This window comes from Onychomys torridus, chromosome 1 (genome assembly GCF_903995425.1).
Source record: "Onychomys torridus chromosome 1, mOncTor1.1, whole genome shotgun sequence".
NCBI classification, from domain to species: domain Eukaryota; kingdom Metazoa; phylum Chordata; class Mammalia; order Rodentia; family Cricetidae; genus Onychomys; species Onychomys torridus.
In genome coordinates, this window is record NC_050443.1 from 128,618,147 (window position 1) to 128,646,090 (window position 27,944).

At 48.4% G+C, this 27,944-nt stretch overlaps 1 protein-coding gene across 2 annotated transcripts; it reads right to left on the reverse strand.

Moving 5' to 3' along the window:
• Positions 1-506: 506 nt before the first annotated feature.
• On the reverse strand, positions 507-27,944 carry LOC118570250 (inner centromere protein). Of its 2 annotated transcripts, XM_036168634.1 has the most exons (19): positions 27,800-27,944; positions 22,846-22,996; positions 22,327-22,440; positions 20,714-21,474; positions 15,127-15,178; positions 13,344-13,422; positions 13,106-13,223; positions 12,091-12,142; positions 11,576-11,690; positions 11,370-11,504; positions 10,891-10,902; positions 6,667-6,776; positions 6,474-6,594; positions 5,974-6,093; positions 4,959-5,122; positions 3,426-3,504; positions 3,173-3,280; positions 2,256-2,406; positions 507-1,014 (listed from the first exon to the last, which is right to left on the reverse strand). In XM_036168634.1, the coding sequence occupies exons 2-19, from the start codon at positions 22,983-22,985 to the stop codon at positions 800-802; spliced, it is 2,646 nt and encodes an 881-aa protein (XP_036024527.1). In that variant the 5' UTR covers positions 22,986-22,996; positions 27,800-27,944; the 3' UTR covers positions 507-799. The 2 variants fall into 2 exon arrangements, with proteins under 2 accessions (XP_036024527.1, XP_036024533.1); XM_036168640.1 differs by lacking the exon at positions 10,891-10,902.

The window sequence follows — 27,944 nt, forward strand, 5'->3', positions numbered from 1 at the left end:
ATCTTCAAGACAACTGTGGTGTGACTGCCTATCTGCCCATGTGGCTGACCCAAACTCTACAGAGGAGTATCAGGAGCTCTCAGGACCAGGGCCACCCCGCACTGAGCTAAGCACTTCCTTAATGGCTGGTGGTCTTGTGGTGAAATCCCCCTCTGCTTGCAAGCACAGATCCCAACATTATCTTGAAGGGCATTCCTTCCTGATCAGATCCAACACAAGGACTTTCTCAAGCATGGCCAAGTCTGAGGAGTGGTCAGGCTGAGAGACTAGAGCTAAACAGCAGAGCTGTGTCACAGGCCAGGTCTTTCCCAAAGAATGGGTGGGCTCCTTTTACAAACAGGAAGGATGTTCAAATGCCCTTTAATGACAAGCTGACATGCTTCCCAGGGGCTGTCTGGCATCAGAACCTCTGGATGGAACACCATCTGGCCCCAAGGGATCTTGAGTCGCTGCTGCAGACCAACATTCCATTGAAGCCCCTAGTCTTCACAACAGCCACAGCAGGCTTCAAGGTATAGACTTTATTAAACTACCTCACAAACACTAGAAACTAAAAGTCAACTGAATTGCAACAATCTATTTACAGAGTACTGCCTACAGACCAATCAGTGCTGAACCAGGTTCTTCTCCCCCAGCCACCCATCAAGCCCATCCTCCACACAGGGCTGGGAGCCCCTGACAAGTAGAGGATGTTGACATCCATCTGAACAATGGCATGTCACACAGAAGGGCTCCAGCTCAACACAGAAACAGACAGACACGCGAGGACCAGTACTGCCAGGAGGACTGAGGACCTGCCTCATGGCTTCTTCAGGCTATAGACCAGGCTGCTAGGGACCCTGGTGGCTTTCAGGGGTGGTGAGTTCCAAGCAGCAGAGCTAGTGCGCTTGTGGTAGCGGGGTTTGCTCTTCTTAAAGATGTCCTCCAAGTCCAGAGGGAGAATGGTTCCAAAGAGCTCTGGAAGGTTCGGGGGGTGGTAGTACTGGTGGACGATGGCCTGGCTGAGCTGGGAGCCTGAGGAGAGAATCAGAGGCCTGGATCACTGCCTGGTGCTCTCTGGGAGCTTCCCTGACCCATGTACTACATACAGAGACAGTCCAGCCACCCTCTCCATACCTGCATGCCCTGCCCTACACTATCTGCTCCTCTGGAGGCCTCCTCCTGACCATCCCCTCCCACACCAATTACATTCTTATCTCCATCTTCTAGCAGCCAAACACAAACAAAGCACACTGGAAACAGGCTTAGACGATAGTTTATTTTCCTCATTTTGTAGGCAGAGACTTGTCCGAGGCACATGGCAGATGAATGGCAGAGCTAAGTGTGAAGACAAGCCTGTCTCCAACTCTTAAGCCTTCTTGCCTGGCTACTCTCCCAACCTCACAGACCCTAAGAAAAATGTGAAGGCTGAAGGAGCAGAGCTGTGGGAGTCACAGCCCTGCAGACCAGGCTGTGGAGGACCCTTGAGGATGAGGAAGGAACACACACTCAGGGCTTGCTCTGCACCAGGTATTATTCCTGAATTACTTCACTCTCAATAATCATCTCAGTTGGGTCCTAATATGATGCCCTCTTCACAGATACAGAAACTAAGTAATCCAGTATCAACTACTATCGGGCAACTTCGCTGGCCACACTGGCCCATGCTTGAGTGGTTTAGGAAAGTAAGATTCTAGTTACTACAGGTTCATTTCAAACAAGGTCAGACTCATGAAAGTAAGTTGTCTTCTGTCTAGTGCTGACCCACTGTGGGATTTAAGGATCTTCTTCTGAGGTTAGCACCCTAGCAGATCCTCAAGCCCAGGCCAGAGACAACATTACACCCCTGTATATATTGGAGACCTCCAGACTCAGGTCAAACCCTGCTCTAGTACCAACGTCCCTTCTCATGACCTTGCCTAGCTCTTAGCATTCCACCCAAATGGTGCTGCACCCTCAGTTCTAGGCTCGCCCATGGCTGCTGACATGGGTACAAGCCTCAAGAGCCTCCTCTGAGGAGGAGACTCCGTCGTCACAGAGCTACATTCAACAAGAGTAAAGGAACGCAATACCCTTCATCCTACATCCTCAGATGGGACTTCAGGCCAGAGTACCCCTCCCACCTCTAGGTGCAGCTCAAAGCCCACCACAGGTCTCTCCGATCAATGCTACAGCCACTAGCACATCAGCCTATATACCTGCAGCAGCTAGGCCACCACTTCCACATCCCACAAAGGTAAGGAATGAGGGCGGCCCAAGCACTGGGCTCTGCTCACCTCTGGCCCAGGAAGGGATGGGCTTCCGGGGATGAGCCTCATCATCTGTGGAATCATCACTATTTAGGTCCATCCCATAGTTATCTGTGCTGATCTTGGGGTGGGATTTAGGTCCTTGTGGAGTCATTTGATATGAGGTGCAAACAGGAGACTGGAAGAAAGTCAACATGGCCATTACTCCCTCCTCTGAATTACTGGAGGACACTGACACTCTGATCATCTCCACCCACTTCTCAAGGAGAAGAAAACAGAAAAGCTTTAGGGACATTTTTCCATTTAAATAATCCAGGCAATATAAACCACTTTGTACCCTGCTAACTTTCTTCCACTTCAGCATGTCCCTCCCCATGGAGAGACCTCAAGACACACCCTGACTTCAACTAGCCCCCTGGTCCTTTAACTAACTTGAACATCTTGACTTTGAGGCAGTGATAATGTATTCTGTAACCAATTTAAATACTCATTCATCGACAGGAACTTGTTAAATCCCAATGTGATTAACTGGGACATAGGCATCAGAGGAAAGAAATTTACATGTGTTAAGACAGATGTCTAGGGTAGATATGGTAGTGTACTTAGAAGGCAGAGACCGCAGATCTTGGAGTTCTAGGCCAGCTAGAGCTATACCAAGGTCCTGTCTCAAAAAAAAGGCTTTTGTTTTTTTTTTTCAAGTAATATTCTAGTTTTATAATATCAAAAACCTATGCATTATGGAAAATAGCAAAAAGAGAAGTTAGGTATAGGCCTACATGCCTGTAATCCCTGGAACTGGGAGATTAAGGATTAACATTTGTAAAAATTTGTGAAAGGATTACAAATTTTTGAGGCCAGTCTGGGTTACAGAGCCAGACCCTGTCACCCAAAAGAAAAAGGGGAAAAACAGGGAGGGCCCTTCCCAACTCAGGCACGGGCCTCACCTGTACGTCCACAGTCACATTCAGGGCATTGCTGGCTGCGGCCGCCTCCTTGGCCTTCTTCGCCTGCTCTTCCTGCAGTCGAAGCTCAGCCAGGCGCTGCTGCTCTTCCTGGAACCCAGCCAACAAGATATGTGTGTCTTCCCTCTCCTCCTGCCACACTGTTACCCCATGTGGCAAGGCCCAGGCTCCCCAATTCTCTCACCTCACAGCTCAGAATAGACCCCATAGGAAGCCCATGCTCCCAGCACCCTACCTTCTTCTTCTTTTCCTCCAGTTCCTTCTGAAGTCGTTCCTTCTGCAGCCGCAGGGCTTTTTCTCTCTCCTGCATCTCCCTGAGGACCACCAAGAGTCTGTCAGAGCAGTAGTGGGGCCCTAGCCCTGTTCCCATCCCGGAAAGGGAAGTTAGGTTTAGTGGGCATGCCTTTAGAGAATGGGACAGTAGAATGAGACACCAGCTTAGAGCCAACAGCTAGACTCTCCAAAAGCAAGATTCTGAGCCTGACTTTGGCGTCTAACAACATACAACCCCACTCTTCCGTGCAAGTGAGGTCTCTAAGCCTCACTCTTCTCTTTTTCACAATGGGAAGAGTAACACCTTTCCTCCAGCCCTGTCACAACCTCCACATGAAACAAGAGCACTCAGCTCCACCCACAGTGGGGAGGGGCTGGTGATGGAGCTGGACCTCCAACAAGTCATTTAGCCTCCCTCTCAAGCCAGTTTCCTATGTAAAGCTGATAGTTTCTATGCCGGAAGAGCTTCAAGTAAGGCTGGAGAGTTGGCTCAGAGGTTAAGAGCACCGGCTGCTCTTCCAGAGGTCCTGAGTTCAATTCCCAGCAACCACATGGTGGCTCACAACCATCTGTAATGAGACCTGGCGCCCTCTTCTGCAGGGATGTGTGCAGGCAGAACACTGTACATATAATAAAGAAATAAATAAATCTTTAAAAAAAAAAAAAAGAAAAACAAAACAAACAAACAAACAAAAACCCACCACCAGCAACAACAAAAAGAGCTTCAAGGAAGGCTAAAAGAAGAAAACCTGCGGAGCATGTAGCTCAGAGCAACCTCAGAGCGACCAACCACAATGCCCCTCACCCCTCACAGTTAATACAGACCTCACCACCCATCTCATTCCAGACTCTTATCTCTGACTCTACCCATAAGACCAGGGACACTTCTGTGTCCATCTACATGTACCCTACACTGCCCTGCGATTCTAGCCCTCTAGCTAAAGTCCTCACTTCTCTACTAAGCCTGCACCCACCACAAAGATAGAGTTTCTCAGGAGCTGAGTAGGAGAACAGTTGCTGTCCTATAGCTCTGCACAATGCAGGCACAATCCTAATAAATGTCAGTGAGGGGAACACCTCACTGGGTTATCACCACCACCAAGGGAAGCACAGGGGTCTGGGCTAAAGATGCTCAGTGTCCTACACTGCACTACAAACATCCCTCCTGCCATGATGCCTGTGGCAGCCCTATGGAGGAGTACTAGTCTCTTCTAAGAATCCCCCAGCCCCCTACTGTATCCACTGAGAAAGACAACAAAGGAGTTAGCACATTTGGTGGAAGCAGAACAAAACATGGAGTGACCCTAATTGTTACCCCTTGACTCTCTCCCAGCTAACATATACCCTGTTTGGTGGTCCACCAGCTGTAGACACCTGGTTTTGAAGCCAAGGGAAAGCCCGCCAACCCTCAAGTGAAGAGGAGAGCTGCCAAGAAACAACGGCCATGCTGCCTCTCACTCCCACAGGACAGGAAACAGCCAGTGGGCGGCCTCACCTCTTGGCCTGAAGACATTCCTGCTCCCTCTTGCGTTCCTGCTCCCGTTGCCGCTCCTGCTCACGCTGCTCTGCCAGTCGCCTGGCCTCAGCTGCCTTGCGCCGCTCCTGCTCCTCCTCCTTCTTCCGCTGGAGCATCTCGTAATGCCGCTGCTCCTCTTCCTCCTGAGTTGGCAATGCATTGAAGTGCAGGACACGCAAGCCAGGCTTGGGCCCACAGGGAGAAGCTAGCCAAGGGCTAAGGGGCTGCTCCGGCCCATAGCCCGGGCTCCTAAGGCACTGGCCACCATCATGACATCAGCTAGAACTGAGTCACCAGACGCCTCGACAAGTGAAGTTTTATAGATCATGGCCAGACTGAAAAGGCATCTGGCAACTACTGCAGCAGAACTAACGAGCAAGAGTGGAGCCTGGAGTTAGCTGGGTACAATGGGCAAGCCACCTGACCCAATGGTCAGGTTCCCATCTGTAAAACAGGGCAAGAGCAGCACCTGCACCCCGTGGAGCTGCTGAGTTAGCATGCATTAATACTGAAGAAGTAGCTATCACAGCATAAAAAACCATACTGGCTAGTCTAGAACTCCCCAACGATGGGCATTTGTTCTAGTAAGACTGCCAGTTCCTAGGGAGAGACAGGGCCCTACCCTTCCAAGTATAAGGCTCAAGGATGGAGAGTAAGTACAATCACCTGCATGACATTCAGCATATACCAGGCATGTCATACTTCACATATGTTAGTGAATTTTTCTCTCAACTACAACCATATCAGCAAGATTGCTGCTACTTGAGCAACCTAAGAAAGAGCAGCTGTGACATGGAGCCCAATACCAGATGTACATATTTAATCCTCAACTTCAGCATCTAGAAAAAGTCACCACGACCCAAACCTCAAGTCAGCGAGCAGATCCAGGAGTATCTGCTCTACAGAATGGGTGTGTCCAGCCAGTTCTCCTAACATGGAGGCAGTCAGTGCCTGTCTTACCCCACTTCTTCCCTGTCCCCACCTGTAAGCGCACCTGTTGGAGCAACCTGAGCCTGCGCGCCTCCTCCTCCTGCTTCCGGCGCGCCTCTACCTCCTCCATCTTCTTGGCATTTGCCTTCTTCTTGGCCTTCTCTGCCAGCCGCTCCTCCTTAGCCTGCAGAATCCACTCACATGTGCTCTCTGGAGCAGCCCCAGACTCAGTATGCAGAGTGGGACCCAGGGCTCTAGGATAGGCACCCCCATTCCACTACAAACCCTTCTTGCTGCCCAGAGCCTAGGGAAAAGGCACAAAAGGCCATACCTGCCCAAGACTGCCCACTCACAAAGGGCTGCTGGGAAAATTTAGGCCAGCATTTAACTTGTCTCAGAAGAGACTCCAGAGCTCATGTGACAGAAAGCAGGGGTATACAGGTCACCCAGTCGATGTGTGGAGGAGTCCAGTCCCGCCCTTCACGCTGCCAAGCCTAAAGTGCTTGGGCTCCAGCAGATACCACCACCAACCTACAGCCTCGCTGCCCACCAGCCCAGGCTCACCTTCTCTGTCTTCTCGTCAATCTGAGCAAACTTCTGCTCAATCTGCTTCTTCTTTTCCTCCTTCATCTGCTCCACCCGCTCACGGGCCTGCAGCACCTTGCGGAGACGCTCTTCACGCTTCCTACGGGCAAAGCAGAGTTAAGGAGAGCCTGCCTAGGCTGGGGCAGGCTGGGCCGGGAGCTGGGCCACTTACAGCTTCACCTCCTCCAGCCGCCGCCGCTTGTCCTCCTCCACCTTCTGTCTGCGCAGCTGCTCAGCCTCCTCCTTCCGCCGCAGAGTCTCGAGGCGCTGGCGTTCCTTCTCCTGAAGAGGGCGGGCAGGCGGGCGGCACTGGCATGTGAGTGAGGACACCCAACCCCAGAGGCTGCCTGGCAGCGGGCATCAGTTCTCAACCAGTGTGGCAGCAGATGCCTCTCGGAAAGAGATGTCCCAGCATACCTTGTGCCCAACCTAGGCAAGCACCTGAATGCCTCCCAAAAACCCAATTTGTAAGTAACACAAAAAGCAGCCTCAAATTAGATGTGTGCCGATTATAATTAAATAAACAGCTTAAAAAAAAAAAAAAGACTAAAGACTAAGAATGCAAAGAGAAAGGAAGGCAACTTATAAAGTGTTTACTAACGTTCTATTTGGGAAAGCAGGAGGAAGGAACAGTCATTTATCACTGCTATGACTTTCAATACATGCTAGGAATATGCACATGCACTACACTTAAAAAAAATTAAGTACCATCAAATGTTAACACAGTTGTACAGGCTAGTGAGCTAGATCAAGGATGGTATGTCTTTCCTTTTAGTTTCCAAATTGCATGTGATATGCCTGCGTTAATAACGTTTAAAACAACATTAAGAGATAGCTAGCTGAACAGCAGATCAGTGCTGGCATCACCTCCCAGGCAGACCCACAAAGTCCATGGGGACACAGTCACAGCCATATACAACAGCAAGGGTGGGAGGGGCTCCAAACATCCCCTGGCCAAGGATCAGACAAGTGGTTTCCAGCACCCACAAGGGGGCTCACAACCATCTGTAACTCCAGTTCCAGAGGAGCTGATGCATCTTTCTGGCCTTCCGAGGTACCAAGCATGCAGGTAGTGCATGGTGCACAGACATACATACAGATAAAACACCCAGACATGTAAAATAAAATAATATATATATATATATATATATATATATATATTTGTGTGTGTGTGTGTGTGTGTGTGTGTGTAATAGAAGACATTTGACATTTTTTTATAAAAAGCCAATTATGTGGCATTTATAAGAAACTTACTTCAAATGCAACAATATTTAGACAAGTTCAAAAACCTTATCTAGAAGGACAGTGGCTAACCACCAAAGGTAGAATATGACTGAACACAATTCACATCTCCCAAAATATTCCTAGTAACTAAGAACAGGTGTGTGGCTGCTGAGATCAGAGGAACAAAAAAACATTTAAGAGAGAAATGGAAAGACGGAAAGATCATAGTGACACACACCTATAATCCCAGGATTTGGGAGGCAAAGCCAGGAAGATTAGGAGCTGAAGGCCAACAAGGGCTACTTAAGACCATGTCTTAGACAGACAGACAGACACACACACACACACACACACACACTCACACACACACACACACACACACACACTCACACAAAACAACAACAACAACAACAAACAAACTTTCTCTCCTACCTCCTGTACACATGCTCTCCTTGAGAAAAAAAGCATTTCAGAAACAAAGGCTGGGTGGTACCCAATGCTCACCACCACCCACTTTTTTTCCTCCTATAGCCAATCAAGCTCCAGCTTTCAACAAGACTGAGATACAGTCTTTCATTTTTAAGCTTGAGTGTTAAAGTTTCCCTGCACCAGCCAGGGCATTTTTTCTACTGCATTAATTGTAAATCAGTGCTTTCAGAGTCATCCTGTTACAGAATTCATTCCTTCTCTGGCCCAGACTTCAAATGAGCTTTGGTCATCTATGTTCCCAGAACCACCCTCAAGGCCCAAGCAAAATGAGAGGAAGCTACAAGCTGGAGTAGCCCCCTCTGCCTGGAGTAGCCCCCTCTGCCTGGAGTAGCCCCCTCTGCCTAGAGGCTTTACCTGAGCACTCTTCCTTCCATGTGTCCAACAAACTACTTTAAACCTATCCTTGTTCGGAATGCACGCACACCCACTCTCCAAGTCACCAAATCTCCTCAAGTACTCTCATTTTGTAGCTGAGAAAACTCAGGTGTCCAAGACCCAGAACACTTCAAACTTCCTGGTCTCTGGTATCTGAGCTATACCCACCAGATGCCCTCTGCAGGGACTTGGGTTCCCTCTTGGCTATGCCCATGACACCTGCAAGGCCTTAGTCAATGCAGAGAAGAGGAGGAAATGAATGGCCAACCGAGGAAGGAACCAGTCAAGCCTTCTTCACTGCCAGGCACAAAAATAACTCCCTGAAGCCACATGGCTGGCAAACTAGCGTCCTGGGAGACATGCTGAGCAGGGTGGGGGAGCCTCTCTGTTCAGGACCCTCCCACCTACCAAGGCAGAAGGCCTCCAGCGCCTTCACAACTCTTCTCGGGAACTCTAAGAACAAGGGGCTGCATCAAGGTGAGGAGCAGGCAGGTGTGCAGAGCTCAGCAACCCAAGACATCCTTCATGACCTGGCCAACAAGTACTCCTCTTCCAACAAAGTACTGAGCAACTGCTCTAGCTGCAGCTACACACGGTCCTTGCTAGGAAAAGCAGCACTCTCCTCCCTAGCAATTTTGACTGTAGTTTGTAGTCAAATGCACCCTAGAACCTATCACAGAACTAGAAGGAAGTGAGCAAAGCAGTTTTAGAGTGAATGCATAATAAAGCAACCTGTGTCCTCAGCATGAACTTTTTTTTTTTGGGGGGGGGACCTTATTAACATCATGTGCCTATGTATTTCTGGGCATATATGTTGCTAAAATTATGGGATATACAACCCACACCTGCATAGGTCAAAGTTTCCAACTGTCAATCAAAAGTTTATCAGAGCAGAAAACCATCTATACCCTGTTCCTAGCAACCAGCTCCCCTTTCTCCTGGACCCACTCAGGACCCTACTCTTCCCTTGTAGTGTATCTACTCTGAACTTTGCCTTTTAAATGCTGAACTGCTGTGGGATGTCTTTCTATATGCTGTGAATGTGTTGCTCTGATTGGTTGATAAATAAAGCTGCATTGGCCTATGACAGGGCAGGATAAGGTCAAGTGGTACATTTACACTAAAGATGAGACAAAGGGTGGAGCTGGGGGAGATGCCAGCCCTCTGCCCAAGGAACAAGATGCCAGCAGACCAGTAAGGCCATGGTTATGTGGCAACATATAGATTATCAGAAATGGGTTGAGTTAAGTTATAAGAGCTAGCTAGCAAGAAGCCTGACCCATAGGCCATACAGTTTTGAAGTAATATAAGCCCCCTTGTGTGTTTACTTAGGACCAAGCATCTGCGAGATGCGGGTGGGGAGATTTGTCCTGACGTGGGACTGGGCAGGATAGGAGAAACTTCCGGCTACACTGAACCTCTGAGAAGGGCAAAAGCACCTGCCACCAAGACCGACAACCTTACTTTGATCCCCAGAACCCACATGATGAAAGAAAAACAGACTCCAAAAAACTGTCCTCTAACTACCTTCCAAACATGTACTTGCATGTGCATGAATATACACACATACACACACTATAATAATTTAAAAAGAAAATCCCATGCTTTTTATATGTGTGTGCATCTTCACTTCTTTAAACAGATGCCAAGACGCTAAGAAATAACTGGTCTAGACAGCAACCACCAGGCGCAGGGAACAGGATTATGGCCTGTGCCCAGGTCCTATTTCTCCAAAGCTCTTGCACAGCAAGTGATCTAGCCCAGCTCAGCTCAGCTCTGAGGTGTCTGGGAAAAGAACAGCTTCTTTGGTCTTGTTTCCAGATGCCAATAACATCTGGACCCAGTCTCAGTTTAAAGCTACCAGACCTACCCCATCACACCTCCCATCAGGGCTACTGTTCAGGTCTATGATCCAGTAAGTCACAGTGGCTCTGTGGACCAGAGACATGTCTGTTCTTTTCTCAGACCCTCAGGCCCCAGTGCTGGGGATGAGGAAGTAGATGGCTGTGGGGAGCACTTAAATGGCTGTGGCCTGGATAAACACTGCAGGTCACACCCCATCTATGTCCTCCTGGTAGCAGGGTAAGGGCAGAGGGAAATCTCTACAGTGGGAGGATGCACAGTCCCAGAACAGCTGGATCCCACCAGCTACCCTGGTGACTCCAGTGCCCCCCACATGCACATCTGCCTTCCTAACACTCCCACTTGAGATGTTAGTGCTTCCACGGGGCTGTCAGCTACACAGTGACATGGATATAGCTAAGAACTAGGTGCAGCTCTGTAAAGGACAGGAAAAGGCTTTACTTACAACAAAGCTGCACTGTGGAGAGGAAAAAGAAAAACACCAAGGGTTAATGAATGCTAAGGGATGTCCGAAAGGGCAGGCCATGAACTACTTGGGGCCTTTCACCACAACATACTACTACCTCATCTCACCCAACCTTCTCTCCCAACAATAAAGGTGTCTTCACCTGTTCCTCCCAAGTCACTCCCACCACTGGTCTGTGGACATGATGGCCAGCATTAGGTCTGCTAAGCCAATCCTCCCACTTTACAGCCTAGGGCTCACCAAACAGCTGAGCTTCTGAGTCATATAGCCCAGGATCCATAACGTCAGCACAGTACCACAGTATTGAGGCAACCCCTGACCACAGAGGTTTTCACTGGCCTGGGATCAGTGCCAGGTCTCTGTATGCCCAGGCCCACACTACTTTCAGTAAAACTAAGAGCCTTCAACCACACTGCCCCAGTTCCAGCAAAGCACAGCCAGGGAATAGGTTCCCTTACCTTAGGGTCCACACGGAGGGGAGTGTTGCGTTTAATGAAGGACTTCATGACACTGCTTCGGGAGGCCAAAGTAGGGGTCATGAGCATTTGGTTCTTCTGCACTGTGTGCAAGAAGGTCCGGAGGGGCCGTACCACCTGCAGACCAGGGCCAGGGTCAGCACAGAGCATATAGGGCAGACACCAAGCAAGGGCAAGAACCTGCATACCTTGTTGGCTGGACAGGGTGGGGAAGGGGTCTTGTTCTGGGGGGGTTGAAGCTCCTCATCCTCCGGCTGCTCCTCGTCTGGTTCACTCATTGCCTGCTTGTAGCTGCGTTTCCTCCTGCCCAGGACAGGACACATCATAAAGACGACCTAAGAACCCACCTCATAGCCCTACTATATCCCACAAAGATCATCCTTTGCAAAAAAATTCTGAGTTCAAACCACAGACTGAAAGAGAATGCAGACTGGCCCTTTGCTGCCCACTCAGAAAAATGGAGATGGCCAGTCAAAAGTCAGAGCCAGAAGGATGCAGAGGGACATGATCACCCATTCCCAAGCCAGCATCTACAGAATCAAGCTGCTTTCTCTATTTAGTCAGAGAGTAGAGTTGACACCAGCCAAGAAGCAGAATGCCTGGCCACATGCCTACCCTCCCTACACAATGACCCCAGCTTGGTTCAAGGCCCTCTGGAAGCCTCAGACCAGAACTACCTGTATACCCCTTCCCAGATGCAAACCTGACACTCTGGGGTGGTTCTCTGTGTCCATCTGTTTGGTCAAGCTTGGGTTCTGTGAAGAGAGCAATTTCAGAGAGGTTGTATGGTTGACGCCAGTGGGGTATACATGCCAGTTTTAGGGAAGGGGTCCAGCAGCAACAGTTACAGCAGGAGCAAGGCCCCCTCCTGGCAACCTCAGGGTGGCCAATGGCAGAAACACTAACCGTAGCAGTAATTAGCCTTGAGCCCAGGATACTGGCCCCCAGGTCAGGTCCTCCAGCCCTAATACTTGGCAACTGTGACACAAAGGGCAGGACCATATCACCAAAGCCTCAAACTAGGTGCCACCCCCTCTAATCCCAAAAATTCTGTGTGCAGAGACCTATGACAAGCTGTAAACTCTCCTGCTCTTTGGGCCTTCAGCTGGTGATACTACCATGACAGGAGAGGCAGGTTTCTTTCATGGGGCACCATACAGGGCACAGTACCTCCTATCCCACACCAAGAGGAAGCACCCTTTACTCCCAAGGGTCTTTGCAGCAGTCCTGGGAGCTTTCAGGCTGGCATAACAACTGTCCTTGACGCCTTCATAAAGAGGACACTTCGCTTAAAACCTTACAGCTACCATTTCTTCAAACTAGGGAAATCATCCTCCACAGAGAAACAGGAGCCAGAATCCAAAAGTCTACTAGTAGCCTGGGAAGCCAGGTTCCTAACCAACTCCCAAAGTCCACAGTAATCATGCCCTTTCTGAACTAGAAAAGTTAAAAACAAGCCAGAAGCAAGAGGCCAGATAGACATTCAGACCCCAGCCTGTAGTTCTTCATGAACCCCTTGCAGTGGGCCTCAAGACCTTGATATGGCACCTTCACCTCATTCAGACACTTCTCTCCTCTTCCTAATCATCTAGCTCTAATTACGTGACATTCAGCAACAGCTCCGGCCAGAAGATCACGACCTCTTCAGGCTTATCTTTGGCCTATCAGACCAGAAAATGAGGCTCTGTATGCCACGAGTCAGGGCCAAGCCAACTCACCTTGCTGCTCTTCAACGGCTGTTGCCTGGCCAGTGGCCACAGGCTTCGAGGTAGGCGTACTAATCACAGTCTTGGTGGCACTGTGGCGCTTCGAAGTACAGCCACTGTTTTTGGAGACCTACAGGAAGAACTGAGGCTTGAAGAAGCCCATGTGGATCCTGAGGGTCAGGATAGCCGTGGTACATAGCTTCAGACTTGGAGTGCTCAAGACCTATCTAACTCTGGCTTGTGGCCTTACCTCTGGCTCCTCTGCTGCCACCTCCAGCTCCTCCGCTGCCTTCTCAGGCTCAGCCTCCTCAGTGGGCTCCTGCTCCAGGCTGAAAGCAAAGCAGGGCACTGTGAGAATTCTAAGTCCAAGCTTCTGCTAACTCCTCAAGGTAGGGCCAATATTAAGTGACCAGACCTGGACCACAAACCAACAGTCTAGGCTGGGTAGGAGGACTGCAACCATCACCAGTGCCTTCCTGAGTAGAGAATGGTGTCAGTTTCTGAATCTTTGTTTGTTTGCTTATTTGTTTTTCGAGACAGGGTTTCTCTGTGTCGCTTTGCGCCTTTCCTGGAACTTACTTGGTAGCCCAGGCTGGCCTCAAACTCACAGAGATCCGCCTGGTTCTGCCTCCCTAGTGCTGGGATTAAAGGCATGCACCACCACTGCCCAGCAGTTTCTGAATCTTGTTTGAAATCCTGTCAAGAGATCTCATTTGGGATGGGAACCTGATCTGGTCTGGATCTTCACTGTCCCCAAAGACCTATGTATTAAAGGCTCTGTTCCCAGTATAGAACTACTAAAATGCAGTGGAAACTTGGACAGGTGGGACCCAGCTAGAGGGCTTCAGCTTATAATGGGTATGTAATTGGAGTTTTCTCCAGTCCCACTCAGACCTGCAGCTACTCAGACCCAAATAAACACACAGGCACTTACATTATTTAAACTGTTTGGCCTAATGGCTCAGGCTTCTTGCTATCTAGTTCTTATATCTTAAATTAACCCATTTCTATTAATCTATATGTTGCCACATGGCTTATGGCTTACTGGTACTTTACATCTTGTTTTTTGTGGCAGCAGCGGCTGGCAGTGTCTCCTGACTCAGCCTTCTACCTCCCAGAATTCTCCTCTCTCCTTATCCTGCCTACACTATACTTCCTGCCTGGCTATTGGCCAATCAGCATTTCATTTATCAATCAATAAGAGCAACACCTTCACAGCATCCCCAGCACAGACAGGTATGCCCATGAAGGTGAGTATGGGACCACAGCCCTTTCCTCCCTTTCTCCTTTCAAGTCCTAGCCATGAGGTAAATAGCTTTGTTCTACCACACTCCCGTCATGATGTACTGCTCCCCAAAGTGACAGAGCTGAGTGGTCATAGGTGGAAGGCTCTACAACTGTGAGCTAAGATAAACTATTTTCCTTTGTAAGGTGAGTATATTAGGCATTGTTCCAACGATGCAGAGCAGACAGATACTTTACCCAGGTCTGTCTCAATCTAGGGGGACCAGAAAAGTCCCATCTCTTTTGAGGCCTACTCACTATTCACCCAAAGGCCAGCTAAGCCAAAGGTATGCCCAGACCCCAATTCCTCATCCCAAGCACTGAACCTCTGCCCCAAAGTCAGGAAGGGCTAGCTCAGGATAGCAGAGCATGACCTATGAGAAGTCAGTGTCCTGGCCCCAAGTAATGCTAAGTCTAATCCAGCACAGGAAGCACCCCTGAGCCCCAGGCTATCCCACTCCACCACACCTCATTTTAAATGGTTGTTATGCCTCATTTACAGCCATGGAACTCCTGAGCCAGAGCTGACAAGTGATACTGATGAAATGTTGCCTAGAGATCTGACAGTCATTACTTGCTGCCTGTTACAGGGACCAGACTAAGGGATCATGGCTGTTGGCCATGGAAAGAGTCCAGGATGAGGAGGGAAGGCTTAGCCTCAGTAAAAGCTCCCATCTGGTGTCACCTCTACCACCCTGCCCCCTATGTGCCCTGACCACCCCTGTGGGAGGCACTGGCATGGAACTTACCCAACTTTCTGAGGCACTTCAACATTCAGGAGCCTCTCTAGGTAACTGTGACCTGAAGAAGAAATGGAAAAAAATAAAAGATGCCATCAGAAACCAGTCAGGAACCAGGCCAAGAAATCCAGGAAGTTTTGACAAGCACATAATCACTGCTCCTTTCATAGACACACACACAGGCCTCACTGTGCCCCGGGGCTGACCCTCACTCATCCTCACAATCTCATGCAGCTATTAGCTTTATGTGGCTTGCCTAGCAGGCACACCTCCACCTCTTCTCTAGACTAGGAGTATCTTGGAAAGAGGGATGTCTGCCATAACACTGGGCTCCAACATAAGCAGCTTATTTACTCAACAAATATTCATCAAGTACTTACTATGTATTGGGCTTTGAGCCAGGGGCTGGAGGCTCAATGCAATGGTAGGAAAAACCAACAAGGCCATTGTTGGGTCTTCCTACCAGCATCAGATGACCTTATACAGTAAACTAGGGTACGTGCAACAACCAAGTCAAGGATGCTGAAGCCTAGATGAGGAGACCTGAACTGAAGACCAAAGGGGAAGAGGAGGGAGAGGAAGACAGTGGTTTTCAAAGTGTATTCTCCAACTTCTGGAAATACTTGAGACCCTTTTGGGTGATCCACAGGTCTTAACTATTTTCATTGCTGTATTAAATTGTGACTTTTCCTTCTTACTATATTAACATTTGCCCAAACAACACCAAAGCAGCAGAGCCAAGGAGAAAATGCTGAAGCTTAGCACACATCAAGGCTTCAGCTCCGAACTCTATCATCCTATTACACACAGAAAAGCAATGCCCAGTTTCAATGAGGAATGTCCTTCGAGAAGTATTAATTACAGGTACAATGGTTCATATCTTTAATCCCAGCACTCAGGATGCTGGGACAGAGGGATTGCCACAAGTTCAAAGTCAGCATGAGCTTTACAGTAAATTCTAGGCCTATCTAGACTACAGAGTGAGATGGTGCCCATGATCTAGGAAGAAGGAAAAACACTCGCCAAGACCACAAAGTGAAAAAAGGGCTTTGCAGGGCTTAGAAAAAGGCCAGCTCCTAGGTCAGGAAAGTGAGGCCGGAGCTAAGGAGACAAGGAAACTAGGTGGTGCCCATGGCCTAAGAAAAACAGGGAAGACAGGCTACAAACTGGAGCAACAAACTGGCAGGGTGCAAGGAGAACTCCGCAGGAACAAGCAGCAGGAATTTTCCCTTCTGGGATATGGGATCCAGGCTGGGGGCCAGGAGGGAGCAGCAACAATAGGAGACTGGCAGCTATAGATGCTACTGTGAGGGGTCGATGGCCAGAAGATCTGCTCCCCTTTGTTGTAGGAATTTAAGTCTCTGTATGGGGGTAGACACGAGAATGAACAGCTGTTTTCTAGAAGTACCCTGACCTTGAAGAATCCTTGTAGAAAACAGTGATTGTTTTCTGTGATTTGCAGAACTGTTTTGCAAGCCATCCCATGACATTAGTCACCTGAGGCTCTCATATTATTGTGTATTGCAAATGATACATAATAATGAATTAGAGGGCATGTGATGCTCTCCTTTAGTAAGACATGTAAATTAGATTAGGGACCTTGGAATGAGGAAATACTTTGTATACCAATCAATAAATATGCCTTTCTACGGTTGTTCGGGAGTTCAGTCCATTAGAGGCTGGACCTTCCTGCTGCCACATATGCTTTAAAATTTCATCTTGGAATGCCTTCTTTCTTCAACTGACTCATGCTACACAGTGCACCCTGACACCCCTCCTCTGCCCCTGCCTCTCTCTCCTGACTCCAAGCTCCTTGACTGCGGGAGAAGCGAGGTAAAAAGGCCAGAAGACCAGAAGACACCCAAGTGAACATATAACTATTCTACAGCACAAAGACTTCTTGGAATGTTAAGCACCCCCTGCATGCCAGAACAGGCCCAGTGTCAAAGAAGCGGCCTGGCCTAAGGACTGAGGAGGACTACCCTCCAATTAAAAAAAAAAAAAAAAAAAAACTAGCCATGAAGCCTAAATGACAAAGCTGACCTATACAGCTGGAATTTCTAGAAACCCCACAGCAGGGACCCTTGTCCCCATCTGCCTACTAATGCTAGAAAGTTTCCGCCTGGGGAATGCACACCAGACCAGGAAGACAAGAGGCTTCAGGTCCTCGGTATGCCACTACTAGATTCCAGAGGCTCCCGAACCACCCTTTCCTGCCTCATTCCTTCCCACTCCTCTGCCGCAGGTATGTCAAAAGCTGCCTTAGGGAGAACCCAAATGACATGCCACCTGAGTTATCCACCCAGGTCCACTTTAGAGCCTGGCATCAGAAAAGCACCGGGACACCTCTGCCTTACCCGTTCTCATCCCTTGAGTTTCAGTAACACAACCCAGGGTTAACTTGTCTAAATGAGCTACTGACCATACCCAAACACCAAGATTAGTTCTCCAACTACATTCAAGGCAAATGTCATTACCATTTCAGAAAGGAAACTGAGGTTAAGAGAAGGTCACCTGGGAGCTAAGTGACTCCACATTCTGGTCCCTGCCTCTTCCCCACCTTCCCTCTATCTCAAGAAGGAAGATGACAGTTGGGCTGGGATTAGACAGACTTGCTCACAAACAACCCAGAAGCCCATCCATGAGCAGGGAAGGCTGTAGGGAAGAGCAACAGGCAATGCTTATTGAACCTCTGAGTTCAAGGCCAGCCTGGTCTACAGTGCGAGCTACAGGTTTATTGTTATGAACCACCACTAATCTGAAGCAAAAATGGAAAAGACTCCCATGCACAGCGTCACTCTTGCATGGCAAGTCTACCACTACTGGCCATCTACAAACACGGTGGAGTTGACAAAGCACTGCCAAGTTTGAAAAGGAGGCTGCTGGGATAGGAAGCAGCTCTTTCAAGTACGCCTGAGTCTTGTCTTGGGGAAACTAAAAGCGTGAGCATGGTTTCACTACTGACATCTTCCTATGGAAATTTTACCAGCAAACATTATGTGACTATCACTGAAGACCCAGGACACAGAGATTTGATCAAAAACATCAGCTCAGACATCCATCTCAGGATGGCCGTGCTGTCCTGATTGTTGCTGCTAGTGCTGGTGAACCTGAAGCTGGTATCTCCCAGAATCGGCAGCTAATTGTTGGTGCCAACAAAATGAATTTCATCAAGTCACCCTACAGCAAGAAGAGATATAAAGAAATTAAGGAAGTCACTACATCCATTAAGAAAATTGGCTACAATCCTGACACAGTAGCATTTATACCAATTTCTGGTTGGAATGCTGACAAAATGTGGGAGCCAGGTGTTAATATGTCTTGATTCAAAGGATAAAAAGTCACCCATAAAGATGGCAGTGTCTTTGGAACCACACTGCTAGAAGCTTTAAAATATATCCTACCACCAACTCGCCCAACTGACAAGAGTTTGCAACAGCCCCTCCACACTGTCTATAAACTCGGTGGATGGATACACACACACATTAACTATTCCACTGTAACAAATGAAATCTGCAGGTAAATGGATGGAACCAGAAAAGATTACAGAGTGAGGTGACCCAGACCCAGAAAGACAAATGTCTCATGTACTCCCATTTGCGGTTCCTAACTCCAAATCTTCAGATTTGAGACTATAACCTGGAGTAAGTAACTGCAGAAACTAGGAAGGTAAGGAGGGATAGTGGGGGAGGGTAGAAAAGGGACTAGCTGGGTAAACAGGATCGAATGGGGAGATGGGAAGGAACAGGAGTGGGGGCTTTAATTTAGAGAGGGAGCTGGGCATGGTGGCACACAATAAACTCAGCACTTGGGAGGAAGACCTCTGAGTTCAAGGCCAGCCTGGTCTACAGTGCAAGTTCCAGGACTGCCAAGGCTGCAGTCTTGAAACCCTGTCTCAAAAAAGAAGAGGGGGGTGTCTATGAGATTCTCCCCAGTTCCTCCTACCCTTCCCATAGCTCCCGGCTCATCTAGCCCTGTAGACCCCACCCCAGGACCAATTTCAGGCCTGAAGAAATCCAAGTAACACCTGTGACACCCAACCCACCCCAGGCCTCCTGAATCCAAAATGGACAGTGGGCCAAATCTTGTGCTGCACATGGCCCAGATTGTCTCTCCAGGCTGCAGAGCCTAGAGCTGGGCCAGAGAGAACCTTCCAAGGTGTGATGTCTTCACCTGCCTGACAAACCCCAGATCACTCAGCACCTGCTTTCCTGCAAGAGGGCTCAAGTCCCAATTTCTGGACTCTTCAGGTTGTCTACCTCAGTTTCCTCTTCTATTAAAAGGTATAAACCCCAAGGAGCCAAAAAGCACTGCTGCAGACAGATTTTCTTCCACAAATCTTACAAAAGCCAGATAGACTTATGTCCCATTTCCTATAAAACTTGGCCTGTCCTCTGAAATGGGTCTTGCAGGAGGCTGATCTAGCAACCCCCTTGTTTTTACAGGGTGCCTAAGAACCTCCAGCCACTGGACATTTGCTTTAGTGGCAAGAAGCACCAAGCAGCCCACCACTTACTACTTGATGTCACCAAGTCTTTGTGCAAGCTGTTTCCTTGGCCAGAATGGCTAGTGCTACATTTTCCCCACCTGGCCAGAGCACAACCATCCTTCAGAATCTTACCACAAGTCCCCACCCACTCAGACAGCCAACCCTGCCTACTTTCCTCTATGGCTCATAAGAGCTATCCTCACCAGAGCAATGGACCTCTGGGCTTAGATCTGATCATAATGAAAACAGTCACTGGGTACCAGCCCACATGCTCTATGTGGCACATCTCCACAGCAGTTTCACCATTTGGAGTTACATACAGGAACAGTGAATTTAAGTCCATCACTCCAAAACAGCAAAAAGGGATATATTGACTCTGGGGAAAAGGACCGTGGGAATACTGGGGCTAACATTCTAGGTCTATTTCCTCATCTATGAATGAAGTTGAACTAAATCTGTCACCCTGTAGTGGCAGTCACTAGCGATGTGGCCATTTGAATCTAAATTGAAGAAAGTGCAATGACAATTAAATGTCAGGGCCAGTGAGATGACTCAGAAGTGAAGGTCCCAATTGCTGAGCCTGTCAACCTGAGTTCAACCATCAGAACCAACACCATCGGAAGGAGAGAACTGACTCCTACAAGTTGTTCTGACTTACACACACACACACACACACACACACACACACACACACACACACCATGGCAAGGTGTGTGCATGTGGACACACACACTATTAAAGAGAAAAACAAACAAACAAGAAACCTTAAAAGCCAGCTCACTGGTGGTACACACTTATAATCCTAACACTGGGGGCAGAGGACTTTCAGTCCAAAGCCAGCCTGTGCTACATAGCAAGAGCCTATCTCAAAAAAACAAGGGGTAGGGGCTATTGTCTAGTAGTAGAGAACTTGCCTCGTTCAGGGGCATAAAATCAGCTTCTCCATCAGACTAGACACATTTTCAACAGCCAGGCATGGCTAGATAGTGACTCCATGCAGAATTCACATGAGAAGCATATCACTGAAGAGTCAATGGAAAGTTCTCTCAGAAACACCCCAGCTGAGCCACACACTGCACCATCACCCCACACTTGCCCCACACTCACAGATGATGCGAGCAGAGGCCTCTGGCTCCTTGTCAGCCTTCCTGGCAAGCCTTCTGCTTGACCTACGATTAGCATTTTCTTGTTTGGCCACCAAACAGTACTTTGTGGCTAGTGGCACTTGGGGATCCTGGGAAATCGGGCTTCTTTGCACTGACCGAACATTCCCAAGAGGGCTCTTGGCTGTGGTGGGCAAGATGTTATTTGGTTGGAGAGGAGAAAGCACCCTCTCCTGCCATGGAGAGTCTGGAGAGCCAGGAGAGTCCTGCAAGCTCCAGGAGGCCTGAGCAATCTTGAGCTTGGAAACAGAACGTCCTGCCCCAACCCCTCTGTTCTTGGGGCTCTGGGGGGTAGCCTTGAGGGAGCTCACTGCGACAGACTCCAGCTTCCCAGCCTCTGCCTCCTTGGGTGTTGATTCCTCCTCCAATGTCAGGATGCCTTGGGAAGCTGGCGGTGTGGCTGGAGCTGGGACTGAAGATGGAGGAAGGCCACCTTTGAGCTGAACAAGGTGCAGCTCTGCACTCAGCTGCTCTCTGGTGCTCACCGCCACCACAGCTTTCTTGACCACTGTGGGAAACCCAGCAGTGGGAGAGGAAGCAGCTGATGCCACAGAGGCTGCTCCTGCTGCAGCTGCAGCCCGAGTTATCCGCCGCAACACAGGGGAGCCATTCTCCCCAACAACAGTAGCCGGCTTCTCCACCTTGTCCTTGCTGCGGAGGCAGCGGGTGCCTAACTGGCTGCTCCGAGACTTCCTGCGGGATAACCTGTTGTGGCAGCAGAACAGAAGCTGAGACCGCCTAATAGGGCAAGGGCACCCCAAAAATAAAATTAGAGTATGTCAATCTCCCTAGTAGCCACCAGCTTCAATGAAGTATGAGCAAAGAATCTGGACAAAATCTGGAGGTTCCAATGTAGACTCTATCATCTCTAGCCATGAGACCACCAGCTGTTCCTCTCTGAACCTTAGTCTCCCCAACTGTAAATGGATGACAATGAGTGCCATTACTCATAGAACTACTGGGAAGATTAAAGTTACAGTAACTTCTGTGATCACACTGTGCTAAGCACCTTCTGCAAACTTCACTCACACTCTCAATTTGCAAGCCTGAGATGATGGCCTTAGGAGGCAGGCACCATTATTCCACTTTGGAAGATAAGAAAACAGAGAGATGGAAATTTATTCCAAGGACATACTGCTGCTGAGGCATGAAACTGGCTGACATACATACCAGGGATGCCTGATTAGAATGACCAGCATCTTTACCTGAGTGCCGCAGTCAGCACCATTTCTGCAGGGAATTGTAACAAACCCAACAACAGAGGAGTTGGGAACCAACAACCTGGGCCACACCTCTGGTGCCTCTTCCCTCCTCCAAACCTCAAATCAAACTCCATCTCCACCTTTGTGACCAAGAGAAGTTCACACCTGTACTCTGAACTGGATTAACACTTCATTTTACCCATGGCATCTCAATTGGGAGTGTCAGCGTGGGCTACTAACTAGCTCTGCCTTTCAGCTGTTGTTCCTATCAGCACACCCAGGAGCAAACTTTCCCAGACTTTTCCCCAAAGTCTCCAGAGTCCACCTCTAGTGCAGCCTCCCCAGCCTTTCCTACCTTTTCCTCATGGGATCTCTGTTTTCATCCTGAACATTAGACACCCGTCTCTTCTTCCGGCGGTTCTTCTGAGAAGGAGTTTTGGGCATCAGCTCCGGCTCGTTGCTGAACTCTCTGTTAAGGACAAGGAGGGTGAACTTGAGGCTTCCTGGGAACTGCTGAGCTGCCCCTTCTCTCACTAGATGACATTCTACCCCATTCTTGGCAATGAGAAGTCAAGCCAGAGGGACCATCACCAGGAAAGCTCTCCAAAGCTATGTGAAGTCACTCAGAGCTTCCTCCTGGACATATGGCAGGGCAGCAAGTTCCAAGACGAGTTATCCCAGGCCACACACTCAAAGACACAGCTAACTACAGTGAGCCAGGAGAAGGGCTCAATTGCCTCTTCCCCTACCCACGGCACTAGGTTGGCCCCAGCACAAGAGCCACTTAGGAAGGAACCCTGACAGGCTATTAGTCTGACCTATCAGGACACTGAGCTCCCTCACCACCACCACCACAGCATGCCCCTGTCTTTACCTGATAAACATGCGCTCAGCCTCCTCCTCAATCTCCTTGAGCCACATCAAGTCCTTATTGTCCATGTTGCAGACAAAATCCAGGAGTTTCTGGTCACACAGATCCAACAGGTGAATGGGCCCTTGGGCTGTGGTCCCCATGGTGGTACTATCTGGTGAAAGTAGGCACAAAAAGCATAAGGATTCAAGGCTAGGAAGCAGGACCTTTTCCAGGGAAAGTCTACCAGACCCAAAAATCAAACAGAATACTCTGTGCCTAAACCCGTGCATCTGCCAAGACAGAGCCTCCTGCCATTGCAGAATTCCAAACGCCAACCTAATGGCCTCATTTCACGAAAAGAAGTGATGTTACATTAACCCCACTCTCTTGACAACACAACACAGAGCATGACTGTCTCTACAGGCCCACACTTTAATTCTGATATAAACTTTACAAATGGTCTTTTGGATCAAGGGGAAACCCCCACCCCCACCCCTCTCTCTTTACCCAAATACAGAACTGTTTGCTTTCTTGTGGGCTTTCCTCCCACTTCTCATGGATGGGGAGTAAGACATGGCCATCCTGTGCTGACCCCAGATACCAGATCATCAAGACATCAAATCCAACTTCCTCTTTAAAATGACAGTGGAGGGCTAGCAGGAAAACTCAGCAGATTAAGGCATTTATCACCACACCTGATGACCTGAGTTCAATCCCCAGGACCCACATGGTAGGAGAAAAATGACTCCTACAAGATGCCCTCTGGCCTCTACATAAGCTACACCACATCTGTACACTTGTGTAACAGTGTCCTTCCAGATTGAACCATTCCATCTGCAAGGAGGCTCCTTAAAAAGGAAGGTCAACTTCCAGTGGCCATGTCAGAGGAGCAGCAGGTATCAATTGAAGTCCAAGGTGTCAGCCCACCAGGAGAAAACTCTCTGATGGGTGAATCTTGGTCAGACAAAGCCCCAAGACCACGGACCCCGGAATGTCTTTTGCTTCTGCTGTGCCTTCACATGTTTGCTGCTGCCATCTTTCTCTGGTATATGGTATGGTATGATTGGGTGTGGGGAGAACCCCACTGCCTGTAATGTAGTGTGTTTATCTCATGGAAATATCCCATTCTACTGGGCATTTTTACCTGTAGATTATTATGAAGTTGGTTTCTTCCTAAGCTGTACGGTCTAATTGATAATAATGTTAGTTTATACAGAGTTCTGATGAATAAAAATACAAGGGAGCTGGAGAGATGGCTCAGTGGTTAAGAGCACTGACTGCTCTTCCAGAGGTCCTGAGTTCAATTCCCAGCACCCACATGGTGGCTTACAACCATCTGTAATGAGATCTGGTGCCTGCTTCTGGCTTGCAGGCATACTTGCATACAGAACAATGTATACTTAATAAATAAATAAATCTTAAAAAAATAAATAAATACAAGGAAGTGTCACACAGCTAGAACACATGAGTTTCTATTGAGGAGCTTTGTAGACTGTGACTTAGGTTAATGATTAAGAAAACAATTGAGTCCCAATAGTCCAGCTAGCTTAAATTCTTATAACCTTAATGTTGGGAGATGTGTTCACAGGTTTTGGAGTGCATCACAGCTGAAACAAAACTTTGAAAATAACTGAAACTAAGATGTTTTGTCAAATAGCTTTGAAATGAAAAAAACCAAGAAGATAATCTAAAGTTTTAGAAAGGCACATAGTTGAATGTGTTGTTGGTGGGGAACAAGAATAAAGCTGCCCAATTATTACTAGATGACGCACTTTTCTTGCTAGGATTGGTTGATGACCAAAGGTGATGTTTAATTCCTTGTACCCATTTTTGCCCTCAATCTCCTGATATAAAAAACTATTGATGAGTGGGTACATACCCTGAAGACTTAAAGAGCTGACTGATTCTTTTTCATATATAAAAGTTTAGGTTTATGATTCCTTTATGATTACCTTTCAAAATAAATTAATTTGCCCTTTCTTTATAACTGCAAAATGCAGCCTGCCAGTAAAAGGCCTGATTAAGAATATATTGCTTGCCCACATGGTTAATCTATAACAAGCTGCTTGGGTATGAATGTACATGGGTTCTTGGGATAATCTGTTTTTCACCTGCAATACATAAAAAGTTTAATTATGTAAGAGATATGGAAAACATGCTGTTTTTACTGTTTGTTGTGTATTCATTGTAATCATTCACTTGAAAAACAGAATGTAACCACACTGTAGTTTTTATATTGCCTGAAGGATTTTGCTAGGGTATATAAGCTGTAAGGGAAAGAATAGAGAGAGAGAGTTAATATGGGCTAGAAGGAAAACATCAAGAATGAGAGTTAGAAGGAAGTAGAAGGGAAACAAGAATGAGAGAAAGAAATCACCAGGAAAATTAAGAATAGAGACTACAAAGAAGAATAAAGAAAAGGTCTGAGGGAAACCATCAAGAGTGTGTGAGTGTCTTTTTCCCTAAGCCCCTCAGACAGAAAAGTCTAGTACGTGCAGCTATGGACTTCCCTGGGCCCTGAGCTATCTGGAGGCTGGTTCCCCCAAAGCAATGATAGTCAACAACTCAAAATAGCTCCAGGAAGTGCCTGAAACTGACCAAATTCACTACCTCTCCTTGCTGGAGTAAACAATAAAAGCTGAGAGTTCCTCTCAGAAGGCAGAGCTGAGCTACAAGAAGCAGAAACCAGCCAAGCTTCCTGGATGAAGTTTAGACTGACTGAGTCACTTGGAAAGGACACTGTCTAACCTGTTGAGCTGGCTACAGGATGTGCAGTGTACTGCAGGTTTCCCAGTTTTTGAGAGCTGTGGTGATGAGGCTTTCTTTGAGTCATTTCTGCTCCTGTAGGTAACCCCAATAAAACTCACTGGTTCACCAAGTTAGACTTTGGTGGTATCCGTCTTTGGTGGTCTGCTGTGGGTTCCCTACCTAGGGTAGACCCTGGAGTGTTGCATGTCCCCAGGTAAAGTTTTGTCACACAACATGCACACATACAAACAAGTCAATAGAGAATAGAGCTGAGAATGGTGGTGAATGCTAAGAAATGAGGTGTCCACAGACATGCTCTCCAAAGAAACCCCACAAGCCCCTCCCTAGAGTTAAAATGCCCTATAAATACATGAGAGAGAGTGGGGTGAGTGAATAAGCAATGTGTTGTTTTCAGGAAAACCTGTCTATACATACCAGGCTAGATTTCTGATCTCCCTGATCCTTCTGGAACTTAATGGCACAATATGCTGTAGCCTCAGGAGTTTTCCTCTAAAGTTCTTCGGTTTGATTTGTGGGGTATACTACCCTTTTGTTCTTCAAACAAGTTCTGCCTTCTAGGAACTCTGTCTCCTGTTTTGTATTTGTATAGTTTTTTCACTTAGCTCCTAGCTCCTCGGGGAGGGCCAGACCTCCAACCTAAGCCAAGATCATACACACATACACACACACACACACACACACACACACACACACATTCCAGTTATGTGCACAGCAAATGAGTGAGTGATTGTGTTTGCTTACTGCTTCTCTCTACCTACTAAGCATTGCTCCCTGAGGGCAAGCTGTTAGTCTTGCTCATCAACAAGAAAGTGTGTATACAGCCCTCCAGCTGTCTGGCACTTGTGGAATGAATTAATCCATCCATCAACTAATCCTGAAGCTTCCCTTACCATCACCATCACACACAGGGACACTCAGTGAGTAACTCACTAGGCACAGGTTAGGACAGGCCAATACACACCCAAAGCCCCTGAGCTAATTGCCAAGGGCAGCACTAACTAGGGCAAAAACAAAAAGCATTAGCTGTGCAGCCGGTTAATCATGAGTATGGCCTTTCCATTGCCACCCCTGAGTCTCTCCATCCCTCTGCACTAGCCCTGGAAAAGTCCAAGGCTTCAGCTCAAGGTCAGCAAAGGGAAAGGTGTTCAAGGACACCTAAGATTTGCACGGGGAGCTACAGAAAGCAACAAGTGGGTAACTTTACAAAGCATTTGTTCAAACTGCCAACTTGAATGACAGCCTCTCTCACCAAGTCCAAAAACACACTTCTTCCATGGGGAAATGTGCTTTCTAGCGAGCCCTCACTGAAAGTTAGAAGAGGTGGCCATGAGAAAGGAGAAGTGTAACAAGAATCAGACTCCTGGGAAACTTCACCTTCATTCAGCCCATGAAAGAACCAGAGCACCCAAATCCCACCAAGGGAGAAAGAAGGGAGGTTCACTTGCTTTCCATAAATACTTCTTCCGTGCCATTCATCAGACTAGCTCCTCCACTACATTCTCTTGTAAGGGTGCAGGAAGTGAACGAAGCGCCTCTCTCCACACACCTCCAAGCATGAAGATCGATCACTGTAGTTGCTCTTTGATTCAGAGTCCTACTTCGGGACAGGGGCTCTCTCATTTCCTTTTTGCCACATATTCCAGGATACCCATGCACAAATAAAGTGACAAGAAGTCTAAGTCAAAGTCACCTAGTAAATGGGGAGGCGGAGCCTGGATTTAAACAGCTCTAGACCACTAGCTACAGGCCTCCTGGACACTACCTACAAGCTTAGAACGGCACAGTCCTGACCCTGGACCGCAGGAGGCTGGATGGAACTGCGCTGCTGACAAGAGACTACGCTTGCGGGGATGACAAAATAATTAAGAGGCAGGATCTGTCTCCGGACCTGGGACAGTTTAAAAATGCTGCTCAGCTGGGGTGCGAGAAGCTGAGCAGCCGTTACGGGATGGAGACTCAGCTCCGGGTCCACGGAGGAACCTAGGCTGCGCAGTAGGTGTTAGGCCCCGCGTGGGGGAGGGGACAGGCCATTTTCAGGTCCCAGGGACCAGGTGCACGAGAGTGGAGGTCGCCTCCAAGCCCAGCACCATTTGACCCCACATCCACAGGAAACAAGGACGAGGGAGAGGAGCCTGGGCAGAGAAGCGGACAAGACCAGATGCCGAACACCGCGACCCCGCCACGCCGGCCGCTTGCACTCACTCACCCGGCAGCGCCGCGTCTGCCCCGAATACTCCGATTCCAGACCACGGCCTCCGCAGATAAGGCTCCCCACGAAGCCGGACCCGCTGGACTCCGGGTCTTCAGGGCTCGCCGCAGCCAGAGGACCAACCGGGCGGTGAGCGCGGGCG

Bases quoted from the DNA above. Each gene is read 5' to 3' on its own strand.
- LOC118570250 (XM_036168634.1), bottom strand. From the start codon at position 22,985: ATGGGGACCACAGCCCAAGGGCCCATTCACCTGTTGGATCTGTGTGAC. The intron at 13,423-15,126 runs GTAAGTTCCATG...CTTTGCTTTCAG, and splicing joins GAAGTGCCTCAGAAAGTTGG to CCTGGAGCAGGAGCCCACTG. The intron at 11,691-12,090 runs GTTTGCATCTGG...TGTCCTGGGCAG, and splicing joins GAACCACCCCAGAGTGTCAG to GAGGAAACGCAGCTACAAGC.